At 53.7% G+C, this 16,424-nt stretch overlaps 2 protein-coding genes across 15 annotated transcripts in view; one reads left to right on the top strand and one right to left on the bottom strand.

The window, feature by feature from the left end:
* The window catches only part of BCAS3 (BCAS3 microtubule associated cell migration factor), a 584,337-nt gene that overhangs the window by 2,016 nt on the left and 565,897 nt on the right, over nt 1-16,424 (bottom strand). For 2 of the 11 annotated variants that reach the window (XM_082707499.1, XM_082707496.1), the window contains 3 exons: nt 10,928-10,993; nt 8,626-8,719; nt 2,159-2,249 (listed from right to left, as the gene is read on the bottom strand). The exons of 2 other annotated variants lie outside the window; for them this stretch is intronic. In XM_082707499.1, the coding sequence (XP_082563625.1) occupies nt 2,201-2,249; nt 8,626-8,719; nt 10,928-10,993 (209 nt within the window). In that variant the 3' untranslated portion in view covers nt 2,159-2,200. Of the gene's footprint in view, nt 1-2,158; nt 2,493-2,529; nt 8,720-10,927; nt 10,994-16,424 lie in introns of those variants that run through there. 7 more of the 11 variants (XM_082707500.1, XM_082707497.1, XM_082707498.1 and 4 more) reach the window with 4 other exon arrangements.
* Nucleotides 1-16,424, top strand: part of LOC309851810 (uncharacterized protein) — a 48,318-nt gene that overhangs the window by 8,652 nt on the left and 23,242 nt on the right. For all 4 annotated transcript variants that reach the window (XM_082707543.1, XM_082707544.1, XM_082707542.1 and 1 more), the window contains exon 2: nt 11,964-12,112. In XM_082707543.1, coding sequence (XP_082563669.1) covers nt 12,055-12,112 — 58 coding nt within the window. In that variant the 5' untranslated portion in view covers nt 11,964-12,054. The remainder of the gene's footprint in view (nt 1-11,963; nt 12,113-16,424) is intronic.

Below are 16,424 nucleotides of genomic sequence, written 5' to 3'. Positions count from 1 at the left end.
AGGCCCCCTGCCACCACACACATGCAACACAGCTAGCTTGGATTAGGGTAACAGTCATGGCCTTCGCTCTTGGTCTGGCCATTGGCAGCCAGCCAGGAACTAACCACTGACTCCCACTCCCTACAGGCCTCCCCCAAAGCACAGAAGCCACCCAGCTGTAGCAGCCACAGAATGAGGTGGGAAAGTCTGTGCTGCCCTCCTTCAGAGCAGGCATGACCCAGGGGTGAGGGGCCCTCAGGCTGCACTGGCCATGGCTGGAACCTTGACACTGGAATCTCTCAGCAGATAGGGGGTAGTGGAAGCGGGGGGCTGTGGACACAGGCTGTGGGCCTGAGGATGGTCCCAGTCTCCAAGAGGCACTGGCTTCCCTGTTGGGTCAGAGACCCTGGGATACATCAAGAGTTATCTAGATATGGACTGAAAACAAGACAGGTGGCTACCACATGAGCTCTGTCTCCCCTGCTTGTTCTCTGGTCTCACCCTAATTTGGGAGTACAGACTGTGTGCTAACAGAGGGAGAAGATGGAAAAGCAAAGAAGAGACCCTGGGATTTCTACATGGAAGTGTCAGATTCCAAGAAAACGTCCTTTGTTCCTTTCTTTGCCCACAGGCAAGCCAAGGAGTGTGTGGGGGATTCCCGAGGCCCGCTGGATTTCCAAGACCCTTGCCCTCATGCACAGCCATCCTGGCACTAGGGGGCGCTGACAGCAGGGCCAGAAGGGCAGAAGAGCAGAGCATTGGCAGGAGCAAGGAAAGCAGGGGCTTCCTCAGGATCTGGACACCATGCCCAAGCAAGAAAGCCCCAGATGAAGGAGCAGGAAAGGCTACTAGAATGGGGAAGGCTGGCCCCTTTCCAGAGCTGGGGGATAGGCCCAGATTTCTTGATGCAAAGGGCTGACACATCCACGCTGCCAAGGAAGTGGAGGACACTGCAGCCCAGGACCAAGCACAGCAGCCCCGCTGCCCCTTGGCACAGGCCCAGGCAACACCCTCAGCAGCCTAATGGGCTCCACTCTGTGAGTCTGAGTGGATGCCCTCATCCCATCATGTGACAGCGCAGGGACATTTGCCAAAAGAACTTAGGAGTTTGCTGCTCTTGGGGGCCAGGTATGTCCTGACCGGCCTGGCTATTTTCTTTTCACCAATCAGGCCTGGGATTAGAAAGGAGTGGGCAGGCTTCTCCCTTGCCCACCAGCCCCCCAGAACCCAGGTGGCTACACAATGCAGACTTGACATCCCTCAGTTTCCTCTCTCTCATCCCCCTCCTCTCCACTACCACTGCCTGCATGGGACTGCACTTCCCATCTAGATGATTTCAAGAACTCCCTCCCTGTCTCCCCATTTCCGGCAACCCCCTCTTCAACCCACCATACCAGAGTGGCTCGTCTCTGGCACAAACCTCATCTTGCTTTTCCTCTGCTTCAAAACCTTCATCGTTCCTTGAGTCCTCAGCATCAGGTCTAAAATCAGCCCTCCAAAATGGCCTTTCATGACTTGCCCCCGAGACCCCACCCACTGATGGCACCTGTTAATGGATCTGAAAAACCAAAGTAATGCACTTGTGCAGTTCTGGGATCTCTCCAGGCTGCCGCAGGCCCCTGGGCCTGTGTTTATGCCATTCCCTTTGACTGAAAAGCCCTTCCCAGGCTCCTGTGGCCCCCAGAACCCCTACTCATCTTTCAAAGGTGAGCACAGGTATCCACGCCCCACAGATGAGCCTGTCCTGCAGCCCTGGTAGCCGGCCGGGCTCCATCCTTATTCCTGCCCCAGGTCTGTTCACGTCTGTGTCCCCACCCAGGTGCAGAGCCCCTTGGGGACTGCTTCTGGGCCTTAGCTCTGTATCCCTTGTGCCAATCACAGGGCCTAGAAAATAGCTGGTGCTCAAAAAACGTTTCCTGACTGAATGGTGTGGTGAGGAGAGGCGGGGAGCTTCTCTTCAGCATGTGGTCTATTAGTAAGAGAACTAGGGGCCTGGCTGGGACCCGGGCACTTTTCTACATGCCTTCTGTCAACCCCCTTCTCTCTTCTCCCTGAGACAGAACAATGAGTGTGTGCAGAAGAGGAAGTGGAGGAGGGGTGCACACAGGTCCCCCCCCTTCGAGTCACCCCGGCCGCCCAGCCCTAGGAGCAAGCGGCAAATGGAAATGTGTGGCCTTACCTTCCTCCATCCCGAACACCTGCTTTGTTACTGTTGGGTTGCTCACGGACGCTGGGCTGTTGGCATTGTTTTTTTTTTCCTTTTTTTTTCCCTTTTGAAAAGAAAAGCATTGAGGAATCTTTTTGGAAAAGATATGGACAACGATTGAGAAGTACACTGATCCCTGCAAGCAGGTGGAGAGGTCGTAAGGAGGTGTGGGGTGTCACGCTGGGAGGAGGGCAGGCTGGCGGCAAAATTCCGCAGTCAAGGACAGTGACATGCATGTGTAGGGGGTGGGGGCCAACCCATCCGGAGGGCCCCAGAGATGGAACTGTCGTGATGGAGCTGAGAGCCCCTCCGGCATGGGGGCTGGGAGAGAGGAGGAGCCACACACGGAGCAGGAGGGCAGCGGGGGCGGGGGGAGAGAAGGGTGCTGGCAGGCACCCCATGCGGGCAGGTTGCTAGGAGAGGGAGAGGAGGCAGGCTGCAGAGTTTTGGGGGACATCTCCAGACCTTTGGACTCAGGGGCCCAGCTTCTGGGCTGCTGCCCTCCTCCCCCATCCCCAAGCCCCCAGATCTGGGCAGCTCTTCTAGGGCCGAGGTGGGCTTATGGAGAGAGTCCAGCAGCTACCTGCTAGGGTCTCAGGAGAAAGCTGGGGGCCCTATGCCGGGGTGGCTGGGAAAGCATACCCCGTAGCCTCCCTACTTGGAAGAATGCAAATTCTGCTCAGTCGGAAAAAGCCAGCTCTTAAAGAGGTTGCTCCCCAGGCCTCAAAGCATGATAGGGGATGAGGACTAGTTCCCCGCCAAGGGGCAGGGCTCAGACCGAAGATAAGTTATGGTGCCCTCACCTCCTGCATGACTCTGCACCTGCAAGCTGGGTGCTCATCTCCCCCTCTTGCAGACAGCAAAACCCAGGGAGAGTAGGAAGCCATGGGCTTTGGGTATGCAGTCCCCTGAGAAGGAACTGGGGTGGGTGCAGGCCCCGGGATGGAGATGTGGGCAACCCCAGACATCAACTGACTGGCTCCCAGTGCTCCCTGCTGGCTGTGTCCACCCATTCCCGACTGCTTCTCACTGGGAAAGGAACCTGCTAGCCACAGACACCCCTCCATGCCATGGCCAGGGTGGGCAAGCCACAGGGGGTAGCGGGACAATGGAAGGAACAGCAACTGTGAGGGAGGCGCCAGGCTCTCACAAGAAAGAGAATGCACTCCACATGGAGTCTGGCAAAGTTCAGAGGGGACAGGGAGGTGGCTGCCCTTGTTAGGGAAAAGCAGCTCTGGCTACCTGGGCACATATGCAAAGGGAGAAGTCATGGTTATGTCTCTGTGAGGAGGCGGGAGCACGGCTGGCTGCAAATGTGGCCCCACTGGGGCTGGGCCATGCGGAATGAGGGGGTCTCTCTGAGATAGTTCACTCCCTCGTTCCACAGCTGGATACCGCAGCCCCTCTGCAAAGGTGGGAGCAGTGGAGACTGGCTCCTGGGAGTCAGTGGGTGGGTACTGTTGAGCTGGGCAAGGGTGCACCAAGAGGAGAGGCAGAGGTTGGAGGCAGACGGGACTCTCACAGGGAGCCAGAGATGGCCTCTGGGGGCTGGCTGCCAGGACACCCCTTCTGTGGCCTTTCCCACAGGCTGGTCCCAAGGCTGCCTCACCCTTGAGATGTTCCCTGGGGCCATCCTCTCCTCTGGATACAGACCCTTCTCTCCCTTGAGGCTGTTCCATACTGGCAAGTCAGAGACTTCCAGGGACAGACTGGATGGAAGCCTCTTCTCACTCATGAGTCACTTCACTAAGTGCCATGGTCTTGGTTCCCCCGTTCCCTAGGAAACGCTGGGGACACAGGAACTAAGTGAGCCCTGGAGAGAGTGGGGAAGCCCAAGTGGGCAGGGGACCCCAATGAGAGGTCAGAGTGAGGTCCTACTTTGGGCTTGACCGTCTCCAGGCCTCTTCTGGGCAGATGGCAGCAGGGGCAGCTGGCCAATCAGAGACCCTGAGGGATGCCCCACTGGCTTCTGGTGGTGGCGGGGGGACACTGTGGAGAGCCCAAGGCTCAGGACTCAGAGAGAGTCCTGTTTCTGGGCTCCAGCAGAGTTCATGAAGGCAGTGCTGTGGCTGTGTTTGGGAGGAGAGTGCCTGGGCCCTGTCGTTCAGCCTCCGGGCAGCCCTGGCACTTCCTCCATCACCAAAGCAGCACCATCTACGGGTTGCCCCTCCGGCGTGCCCGGCACTCAGCCGTGTTCCGCACACTCAGAGCCTCACAGTGCTGCTCATTAAAGGGATTAGCAGAGCACTTTTATTGGGCTCTGGCTGCAGCCACACAGCCCAGCCCTAAATGAGCCACCCAAGCGGCTGGGGTGGGGGCGGTAGGGCTAGAGCTCAGGACAGTCTCAGCCCGCACCCACAGCACGCTTCTGGCAGTGGGAAGGGAGAACGCCCCCCCCCCCCCCCGCCCCCAACCCCACCTCCTATCCCAGGCTCTCAAGGGCCTGAGGAGAGGGGAGGGGCAGTGTCTGTCCAGAGCGGGGAGGCAGTTTAGGGAAGAGGTCGAGAGCACAGGCTCCAGCCTGCGGCCACTTGGGAGACTTTGGGCAGGTTACTCAACATCTCCTGTGCCTCAGTTTCCTGTGCATGAGGAGAACAATGCTTCCTAGTGTGGCTGTGGCATTAAATTAAATAACACAATGCACATAGAGTATGTCACAAAGCTTAAAGCTTCCAGCAGGCAAATGTTGAGTTACTACTATTGTTGCAGTTGTATTAGAGATGGTGATTATCCACAGGGTCCTCTGGGTCCCTCTCCGTCTTCCCTCTCCAGGAGGTGCCTCTGCCAAACAGGCCCCTTTCGGCTCACCTGCCACGAGGGCTTGGGAAGGATTCTTTCTTTTTAATCAAGAAATGGCCCGCTGAGGAAGATGGCAGATACGTGTTTACAGCTTTTCATTTCCCTCCTTGCCTCTTTGTAAATACCCTTTTCCAAGCTGGAAAAATAAATTTCCAACCCTGTTGACATGCATTGATTTTTCCCTCCTGCATCTACCTTCCCCGTCAGCAGGGCCTTTGGTTAAGCCCCTTGCCTGGGTTGGGCTCAGCGGTACCCCGGGGAGTGGGTGGCCCCAGAACACAGAAGAGCCAGCCAAACTGCCCCATCCTGCCCACTGCCTGGCTCAGAGGAGGTCTGCAAATAGAAATAGTTCTGGTTCCCTTCTTGGCTGGGGAGGGAGGTTGGGATTGGCGGGGGGTATGGGTGGGCTCTGGCTAGGGGGTTAGAGATTTTCACAACTTCTTTGGATGGGATATATGGAGAGAAGACCAGGGATCACGGGACTGCTGCCAAGTTCAGCAGATGCTTCCAAATGGGGTCTGTCCCAAGCAACCCACTTGGTCAGCCGGGAGCCTGCTGGGACCTGCTGGCTGGGACCAACCAAGCACACTGGGACTTGGAGAGAAAGCGGTGAAGCAGGAAGGGGGGCTGAATGCTTCCTGTGGGGCTGAGCAGGACTGGCGACCCCCCGATGCAGGGATCCAGAGAGACAGCCTAGATGCCGATCAGGAGACTGCCTGCCTTATACCAGTCCCGGGCTGGGAAACTCCTGCTCACTCCTCTAGAGTGAGGCAGAGACAGAAATGGAGTTGGCTAAAAATGTTTCCAGAAACCCCAACAGCTCTGTCAGAGACCACACTCTGGGCCAGAGCCAGTCTCAGCACTGGCAATTTTTAGGAGGATGCGAGGACAGCAGGTAAGGGAGGCCTATAGGGACGTCTCGCTTTTCCTCACACTCAGAAATGCCCAGTTTGGAGGGTGTCTGCCTCCCCGACACCTCTCCCCTTCCCGCCCCGTTCCAACCCCACCAGTTGGGCTCTCTCGCACGCAGGCAACCCCACAGGCCGCGGAGCTGGCACAGATGCCAACAGACAGACCTAGAGGTCTTGGGAGAGAACAGGACCAGGGCAGACAGAAGGGCTGTCCTCCCCTTCCAGCAGGGCTTTTGCTCCCTTCCCAGGCATGCTTGTGGAGGGAAAGAGGGCAGCTTCTTGAAGCTGAGGGCCAAGGATGAAATGGCTCCTCCACATCCAGATAATAGGGATCCCAGTTTGGGCTGCTGGAATCTGGGCATAGAGGAGAAACGGTGCTAATTCTGGCCGGCGTACCTCCAGACCTCGCACCCATGTCTGAAGGCAGAGCCCTTGCCCACTGTTGTCATATAGCTCTGGTGACCTGACTGCACTCAGCCTGTGGGTAGGCCGGCACCTTCCCTCCTGCCCGGGGTCCCTTTCCACCCACAGGATTCCCATAACTGTGCTTTCTCTCCCCTTTGCCCAGCTCTCATTCCTGACTCCTGCAGCTACTGAGGTCTGGAATGTCACAGAATGAGGCCAAGGCCACATGGTCTGCCCGGACCCCAACCCTCGGCTCTGAACAATGAAGGGAAATATCCAGTGCTCTTGGCTCAGGAGACCAGGAACGGCTTCCCTTGGCCACTGGGGTCATACACATGCCTAATAACCTTAGGGCTTAGAGGGAGACCTGAGGTCTAGAGAAGTCCTCGGGTCCTCCAGGCATCCACTGGCTCCTGGAAGATGAAAGCTGTGGCCAGTTGTGGGGAGTTGTAGAAAGGATGATGGTTGAAGAGATTAGGCAAGCAGACAGCCTCCACCCAGGAAAACTGGGGAACAGACACATCACCTCTCTTCTCCATCGCTCCTTCCCTCCTCCATCCACTAGCTAAAGAGAAACCTTATTCATGACAGCAGGCCAGTGTGGCATTAATATCCTGAGGGAGAGGCATGGAGGTAGCTAGATCCCCAAACTCCTTGTGGGGACAGGGGTGTGGCAGATGCTGGAATGTTGGGGAAGGGAGAATGAGGGCAGAAAGAGAGGGAGGGGGAGGCCTAATGAATGAGGAGGACTCCAGAGGCCTCTGTTCAAAAGAACGGATTCTCACCACATCCTGCACCCCCTCTCCTTTGGAGCTGGCTGGGGGTGTGTGTGTGTTGGGGGAGTGGGGAGCACAGCGTCTGAGTCCCAACAGAGCAAGCAGCTCGTGGCTCAGCCAGATTCCTTCACGGCCTTTGAACAACTGATGAGCAATGGCGGTAGGTGGGGTATCAGCTGGAGGTTGTGCTGGCCCAAGGTTGCCCCATATAACAGCCATAATAAGGTAGGGAGAGACAGAAATGCTGCCGCACTCCACTCCCAGGAAATCCATGTTACCCTAAGCCAAGTGTTGGCTTCAAAGCAGGAGAGAGCAGGATCCCCTACCCGGACCACCTCGACCAGTACCCCGTGTGCAGTGACCTGCTCGGTACCACTGTATTACTCTAACTTCACATCCTGACCTGTCACAACCTATTGGACATGGGGACAGCAAAGGCTGAGCGGAATGGTCTCCTGCTTCCCTGGTTTTGAGGTATTTGACAAATCTGGCTGAAGCCACGCCTCGGGAACAGCCCTGCACTGACACCACCGTGGATGGCAGGAAGGAAGAGTCCTGGGGTAGGAGGCTGAGAGTTCTGCCACAGGCAGATGTGCTGAATGACCTATGCGAGTCACTTCACTTCTCCTCCACCTCAGCATCTGTCAGGCGGGAGGGGAGGAGCGTCTCTGGCAACCTCACCGGGTGTGTGAGGCTCTGAAGAGAAAAGGATGGGACTTTCAGAAGCAAAACACGCATCAAACACGCAGAGTGTCCTGGTTAGGAGATCAGTGCAGCCGCCTCTGGTGTTCCAGCAGGCGGAGGCCCCCAGAGGCGGGCTCCTCAGGCAGGAGGGCCTGAAAGGGCCTTTTTAGCTCCAGGTCACGGCACGACATTGGGGGTTGAGTCTTGGCAGACGCCATCTGAAGTGGACACGGGGCCGGGCGATTCGGAGATGTGCCTTTGACAGAGAATGTTCAGCCAGGTGCTGTGGCATGAGCTCTTTGTGTGTGTCTGTGTGTGGAGAGGATGTGGGTGCCAGTGAAGGCCCCATAAACATGCCCACTCAGCATGGCCACGATGAGGACATGGCACTTGGAAAGTCTCTTGTGGAAATGGTGCTTGACAGCTAGCCTGGACCCACCTCTCTCCTCCAGTCCAGCCCTGAGGCTCGGGAGACCCCACCGAGCTCACAGGCCGGGTCTTCCCGAGCTGCCCTCCAGGGCGGAGAGGCAGCACAGGGGTCCACAGGAGGGATGCAGCTCCTTGAACTTTGCTGGCCTGACGGGCCAGAGCCACATCTGGTTCTCATTTAAATGTCCAAACATAATTAAATTCTCTATGATGCAGCGGAAGAGTTTGGTAAGATGTGGCTTTCCCCCCTTTCCATCAAGGTTAAGAAATCAGTCTCTCATTCCACTGGCCGGCCGACTCCTTCTCCTCCCTGACACTGGTCTGTCCCATTCTAGAAAGCAGAGGCCTGTGTTCTGATCTGATTTCTCGAGCTGACTGGGCTGGGGCCAGTGTGGGCTACATGGAGCCCTTCTCCCCCACTGTCCCACTTACCCACCTGAGAAGATTAACAGCTGAGGCCAAAGCAGCAGGCTGTCGACTGAGCAAGTCAGTACCCTGTGAGCTGGGCGGGGGTGGGGGAGGTGAGCCGCCTGGATGAGGCAGAGGCAGCTGTCAGCTGTCCTGCCCAGGCTGCGCCAGACATACCAGTGTCTTCTCACTGACTAGATACAAGGATCCCCTCTCTCTAGGTCCTCACAACGGGAAGCCCTTGAGAGTCTTCAGTCTCCAGCCTGGCCCTTGAGTCCCTCTGTGGAAAATGGAGCTTCCCACAGTCATGGAGGGGCAAGGCAGTCCCCCCACCCCCAACCCGTGCACCTCCCACCTCTCACCTTGCAGCCTGGGGACTGCTGCAAGGCCGCACAGAGCCCTGGCCCTCCTCCACATATAAAGGAGGGAGGCAGGGGGAGTGCTGGAGGCATGAAGGAGGCTGGGAGCTCCCTGCCTCACAGAATTGCTGGTTATTTCTGGCCTGTCAAGGCTCTGAACAGGCTAAAGGGTAGCAGGGTCCAAGGTGCAGTCCTCGGAGATGGCGGGCAGCCTCCTCAACAGATAGGAGGCCCACTAACCAGAGGCTTCACTGCCTCTCCTCAGTGGCCAGTCCAGGACTGCCCCAAATTCTAGCAGAATATCCTCTAGATGGGCTAGCGTACCTTCCCAACTGCGTAGCTTCTGTTTGGGGCTTTTTTTTTTTTTTTAACTTAGGGATTTATGACTTTCATGGTTATGGGTTCCATTCTACTTCTTGTGCCTATTCTAATCTTTGTGGTACACGCTTTATAAGAGTTTCTTAATAAGTCAGGATATTTTTTCTTTTGAAACAAGCTGTCCTGCAAGTTAATGACTTACAGTGGGTGTGGATGCTACCCAGAGACAAGCAGGGGCTGGGAAGAGGATAACCGGGGTGCAGTAGAGAAGAATCTTCTAGATAAACAGAGCTATGTGGACCAATTCCTGTGCTAGTGCCCTCCTGAAGTTCGCCAATGTCCCTATCAGAGAACTAGGACCACTTTCAGGTGCACATGGTTTTTCCATGCCAGAGAATGCTCAACGCTTACCCTGGGGACAGGTGCACACATACACGTACACGCATGCACATGCAAACACACACACACATTCACAAGCTGGTGTGAACCAAACAATTCCAACATTGCTGACCTGACTCTGAATTGGAATAATTCTGTTTATCTTTTTGAAATGGTAAACTTCTGTTTAGTAATGAATTTAATTAACTTCTTGGTGGCATCAGTGCCAAGGCCATGTGTCTGGTGCCTTCACATCCATGAAGAAGGCTTTAAGGAAACTTAAGCCAGTCTTTAGCACAGATGCCTGAGGCCAAGACTAGCAAAGAGAACAGAGGTGGGGCCGAGGTCCACGTTGTCCCTGCCAGGGTCGCAGCCTGTGTTCTGGAACCCATGCCCCCCCCCCCCCACCGCTGGGAGAAGAGCACAGGTCTCAATTAGCTGCTGTGGAGCCGCCTGTCCGGGGGAAAAAGCTGAGCAGGATGCCGCCTCTGCTTTGTGCTCTGTTCACAGACTGGCTGCTGGAGCCGGGGCTCTATTCATTATTCAATTCAGCTAGCTCAGATGAGTCTTTCCATTTGCTCCTCCAGGAGGAATAACAAATCTAGAAATGCAATTCCACTTTGGTGTATTAAGATATTGATTTGCCCAGCGAGGGGAAGTGCATTTGTTCTGTCAGCCCTCCCATGGGCAGGAAGGGGTTAACCAAATGTTTATCACAAGGCTGGCTTCAGAGTTGAAAGTAATGTGATCAGTAATGAATTTTGTGTTACATTAGGTTGTATAAATGGACAGACAAGCGCAGACAACAAGTGGCCAGGAGTCGGGGCTAATCTAATGATGTAAAAATAGAGACAGCACCAATTATACTAGGGGCCAGCTCCAGGCTCCTGCAGGGACTGCAAATGAATAGGTACAAATCAAATTACTCACTAATAGACGCACTACAAGAGGGGCAGTCAATGGTAAGTGCATTAGAGCCCAGTGACCTCTCTGCTCTGCACAGCAGAATCCGAAAATTTGACTTCCATCTTAAAAGTGGGGGGCAGGGAACGAGGGTCTCAAAGAAACTCTTGTTGGGTGAAGAACAACAACTACGGCCCATCCCAAACCAGTCCGCTGCCAGGAGGTACCTCCTGTCTGTGCTGACCTCTTGCCCTCATTTCAAGGCTCCTGAGAGCCTGAGCACCCGCGGGGGGTAAGGGAGCAACTTCTTGAGGGACGAACAGAGCAGCGGGACGAAGCCTTGCACGTAGGCAAAGACAGGAGGTTACATACCAACATACTTCACAGCCACGTGTCTCTCAGGGGTGGTGTTTTTTACGGCTACGTCAAGGGCTGTGTCTGTATTGAAAATAGAATATTTCTTTAAAGAGGATCACAACATGGACCTTTAAGAGAGCAGCAAGTGCTCAAAACAAAGCAAGTAGATATCAAAATCCAGTTGGGCCACGGAGAGCTCTGCAGGGGGCTTGTTCGTGGTCTGTTCCACGGTGCAGCACATCCGGGCTCTGCCCTAATGCTTGTCAGCCTCGACCGCCGAAATCCTTCCCTCCCTTCCTCCTGCCCCGCGCTGCCTACTGAGTGCCTGTATCCATGGATCATGGAGACGTGCTCAGAGGCAGGAACCCGATGCTCATTCTCAGCTCTCCGTGGCGTGAGGGGAAACCCAGTGTGAAGCCAAAGCATCTCCAAGCCTTCCGAGGACCCAGCCAGGCCCAGATGGACACGGGACCCTGCTGGGCTTCTCCCTCCACCCCCTCTAAGGCCAGCACTATCACACCCTCCAAGTCGAGATGGCATGCTGGTCCTGGCCGACTGGGGCCCAGAGATTATGGAAACATGCTGGCAGAACGAGCACAGGGAGGACACAGAGTGAAAAAAGGAACCGACACAAATGTAGCAACTGGATGTTGATCTTCCCCAAACTTAATTAAGCACACAGAGCCGTGGAATAGGAAGCTCTCAGGCTTCACTGAATAACATGTGGGGGGAGTTGGGGGCGCTCTGTGAAGCCTGGTGCTGGGGGATTCTGCCAGCAAATTAAAAAATTTATGCTTATGCAGTGGGCCTGCAGGTGCCTGGGGGCAGGGGTGGGGTTCAAAGAGAAGTGGGCAGGAAGAAATCACCAAACGTCAGTGGTCAGGTGGCTGATTCTGACAGAGGTACTTGGAAATGCTTTCTTCTGCTATGTTCAGTCACACTGGCATGGCTTGGCCTTCTTGGTATAGTGAGGCTCTGGATTCCTGAAGGGTCAGAGGGTCATTTCCAACTTTCATTTCCTGTGTGTCATGTGTCTCTCCTCTATTACCAGCCATCAAACCTAGGGGCCAGTCCATACACCACAGGCCATCTTCGGAGGACGCGAGGCAGGCTCAGAGGGAAAGATGGGTATTTAACCATCCATGACTGTGTTCAACTTTGTTCAGATCTCACACCTCACAGAAAGGTCAATGGTTAAAGGTGAATTCTTTGGCAGAGGAGGAGAACAGAGAGAAATACTCCCTCTTGTTAACCATTTACCTATGTTAATGTCTCCAGAGGAGGGCCCTCGTCTGGGGGTCCATCTGCCCTTCCCCACCCTCTTGTCCAAGCCTGTTCAATTTCCCACAGGAACTCCTGCCTCCATGTTGGGGCAACACCCGGAAAGGGGATTCTGAAGGTTCACCAATGAAGTCACACTGGCACTTCCTCCTTGTTGACAGGAATCAGGGTGCTTTGGTTACAGAATTCAGAGCAGACTGGGCAACTGAAAAGTGCACAGAGGAGCTTCTCAGTCCTAAGCTCCCATTATAGCTCTGCCCTGGCCTGGGACTTCTAGCAGCCTTGGGAGACAGAGAGGGAGAGGGAGAGAGAGGGGAGAGGGAGGGGTAAACAAGAAGAGAGACGGGAGAGGGCAAAGGGGAAGAGTGGGGACTACGAGAGAGACAGAGATGGAGAGAGAGGGAGATGGGGGTAGGAAAGGGAGAGGGAGGGAAAAGAGAGAGAGAGAGAAATGGTCTATCTAGAATCAGATTTGACAATGGGCCAGAAACTAACAAGTGTGTCCTAAACATGGTCATTTTCCCCATTGCTCTGGCTGGCTTTCATTTACTTCTCAGGAGCCACAAAAACCCATGCAGTCATTCAACAAACATTACTGGGGCTCAGCTTGGCTCTCGTCCCAGTAATGCATGGTGGGCAATGAGAAGGCTGGTGGTTAGAGGTAACAAAGAGGAATAATGAGACTCTGTCCAACGCACCAGAATCAGGGTAAGACATGCAGTATGGGCAGTGTGGCTGAGGGAGGGGCTGAAGGGACCACCCCGCTGTGGCATGTAGAAGGCAATCAGACACGGCTAGGTAAAGGACAAGGCAACAGACACTACTTATCTGGGGCCAAGTGTCCAGGGAGCTGGCAGTTCAGAAGCTCTGAGGAGAGAGAAAGGGCATTTGGCGGCAAGGTCAGGGAGGGTTTCACAGAGGGGATGTGATTGGAACTTGGTCTACAGAAGTGACCGGGCAGAGAGGGAGGGCAGAGGGGACTCTAACACAGAGCCAGGTGAGCAGGGCTCGTGCTGCGGACGACAGGATGGTTCTGATGGGAGCATGTTTGCATGAAGGTGGTGGTGAGGATGAATACCAATAAGGGGTTACTGGGGACAAGTGAGTGAGAGAGCAGGTTGCCAAGGAGGGTGAGGGGGGCCTGGAAGAGCCCTGAAATCTCATGGCAGCAGCCGAGGTGGAAACATGGGGGCCCTGGGCATGTTGTGAGTAGGGAAATAGGAACAGGCTCTGAACGTGAGAGCCCCATTCCTCTTCTGGGGATCCCTTCTCATTCTGAATAGTGGGTGGGAGTCACTGAACCACCCTCTGACCGGTGAGACTGACCGGATCTTGAGAAACTCCTAGCTCTCTCTCTCTCTCTCATCCTGCTGTCAGCATTCCTGGGCTGTGTGAGCAGAGTGGCGTTATTTAAAGCTCCCGGGGCCTCATTTCACTTCTTGTGAGGTTGCAGCTCAGGCTTCTTAACCTCAGCGCCCACTCTTTGGATGACGTGACTAGATGGTATACAATGTAAACTTCTTTAGAGATACTGTATCTCTTCGACCTGTTTTCTCTGCATTTCCTGAGTCTAGTTTATAAAAAAAATTACTTTCCTTCTGTTTTGTGTGGATCCCAATTTCACAAATCTTTCTCACGAACCAATTTTATCATTTATATACACACATACAAGCTTATTTTCATTTTTCAAACAATGACAAAAACAACTAGTAGTGCAGGCCCTTGTACAATGTCGCTTACCCATGGAGAATATAAGCTTTGTGAGCACTCACTTGGCTGATGGGTCACAAAAGGGCCCCCATTATCTTGACCTGGGGGAGAAATCATCTGCAGCTGGGGGCAGGGTTGGTTGGGAACCACTAGGTGTGAATTAAGTCCCAGATGAAGGGTCACAGATAGGACCCACAGGTGTGGGAGATCCAACCCAAGAAGCCTGAAGACCTAAAGGCATGGGTGTGGGCACACCTGGCCAGGACTGGAAACCACCACCTGGGTTCAGTGCACCTGTCCCTTCACCCCTCTGTCCAGTAAGCACCTGCACAGAGGTTTGGTCTGAATACCAAGGACAACATAAGTAGGATTGTCCCTGAAGATGCTTTTGCTATTGTCCATGGGACAGACCCTTAAAGAAAACACTATTCTGATACCAGAGCAATGAAAACTCATCTAATCCCACTGTTTTACAGAGCCTGGGTTCCAGTACCTCCTCAATATCTCATTTTGATCCTGTGTTTTTTGTTATGATCTGACTTCAAATCTTTCCTCTTTCCTCCATTGTGAGTCAGAGAGGGGAACATCTCCCTGGCACTGTTGTGATGATGAAAGGACATTTCTGTTACTAACCTAGAGGCTGAAATATAGAAGCCACTGGGCAGGGATGGCCATTATCATTGAGAGGAGCCAATGAGAAGACAGATAATGGAGCGTCCTGTCCAGCAGCACAGTGCCCGGCACCTAACACACACGGGGAGCAGACGATTCCATGTTGCCTGGTTTCTCTCGCCCACGGTCCTGGAGAAGAAACTGAACCCAGAATGGGAAAGGAACCTGTCCAAGGTCACAAAGAGTTCCCCCATTCCTTCATGAGGACTTCCAAATGCCACTGAGAAGAAAAAAACCAACATTCTTCCCAGCATCGGTAGCTGGGTACTAGGAATGGAAAGGGCTGTCAGATTCAACCTTTCCCACCAGTGGAAACTAGCGAGGAACAGGCCATCTGACACCGAACTGGGACACAGATGGCAATGCCAACAAGGCCGCGCCCCAGTTCGCAGGCAGCAGCTGCCTCCCCGCCACCCTCAGCAGCAGTGCCGTGGCCGCCGTGGCACTGGGCTCTGTGTCTGGGGGCTCCTATGTCTCTGGGGACTTACTCTTCTCTCCCCACCCTCAGCAACCATGGCAGCTGTGACTGGGCAACTGGCAGTTTTGTCTTCACATCCTAAAAAGACCCATCCAGACTCCTGGTCCAGCCCTGCTAGGCAGGCCCCTGTGGACAGCCCGAGAAAGGAGCCAGAGAGGAAAACACACCACTCAGCACTGCTGCCTCCTCTGGAGCTTTCATCTCTGTGAGGGTAACAACCACGCCTACTTCCCCACAGTGCCCAGCCCAGCGGGGAGAAACCAGCAGGTGTCTACAGTGAGCCTGCCCGCCCACTGTGAACATGGAAGAAGGTGCAGGCCCACTGAGGAGATCGTTGAGAAAAGACATGAAAAGCATTTTGCAGACATACTGTAGAAGGAGCAAAATTCTAGGGCCCAATTCGGTAACGCAAACGGAAGGACCTAAGTGATAGGCTAAATTGCTAGGATGAAAGCGCTTGCCAGAAAGTAGAGGTGTCTAAGGAATAAGAGAATTAATTCACTACCACGATTGTCACCTGAGCATGTGGCAACTTGAGATGGGACAGGGCCAGTAAGGCCTCTACAGAAATGCAGCCTCAGCGTGATAATGACCACAGCCCTCAGCAGTGGGCTGAGTGAGAGTTCCAAGGCCCATTGGAAGAGCTAATCCTGGAGGGAGGCTAGAGGGACCAACACACTGGGTTACTTGCCTTGGGGAACACATCTGGTCAACTCCAATAAGAATAGCTGACATTTATTACTAACATCGATTTCTGCAGTCCTGAAATGGAAGACAGTATTGGCACAAGGCCACGCACACACAAGTGCACATACATGTGTGTGCATGCACACACACACACACACGCAGTGCTCTTCGTTCTTCTTCTGCAGATTATCAGGTATTTGTTAACTTACTGAAAACTTCCTATGACCATTTAAAAATGGTACATGTTGTTCAAAATGTGCTTTTTGTGTTAAAAAGGAAAAAAGACAGCCTTTCAAGAAGGAAAAGTTTTCTGACAAATTCTTGGAAGAGATTTCATTGAAAATAATCCTAATAATTAATATACATACATGAAAACTGAGGGGATTTGGGCAAATAAATTAGAGCATTGGTTTAAACTATAGGCTGAAATTCACTGATGTATTGTGAAATAAATTTAGTGAGTCATGACCACATTCTTTTAAAAATGTAAGAAAATAGAAAGTACTAGAATGCACTGCTTATAACACTGTTTTGTGAAAGTTTTGTATGGTTGGTTGGTTAAGGAAGTAAGTGTATGTCTGACAGAAGGCAAGAGGCAAAGATTGAGCCTGTAGGGTGATCCCCTAAAGTAAATGTTTCTGGACTAGAATAGTTCACTTGAAGAGATGGCAGACAGAAAAAGAT

Source organism: Mustela nivalis (genome assembly GCF_964662115.1).
Source record: "Mustela nivalis genome assembly, chromosome: 17".
Classification (NCBI taxonomy): domain Eukaryota; kingdom Metazoa; phylum Chordata; class Mammalia; order Carnivora; family Mustelidae; genus Mustela; species Mustela nivalis.
Note: the sequence above shows the minus strand (reverse complement) of the source record. Positions and strands in the feature narration are given on the sequence as shown.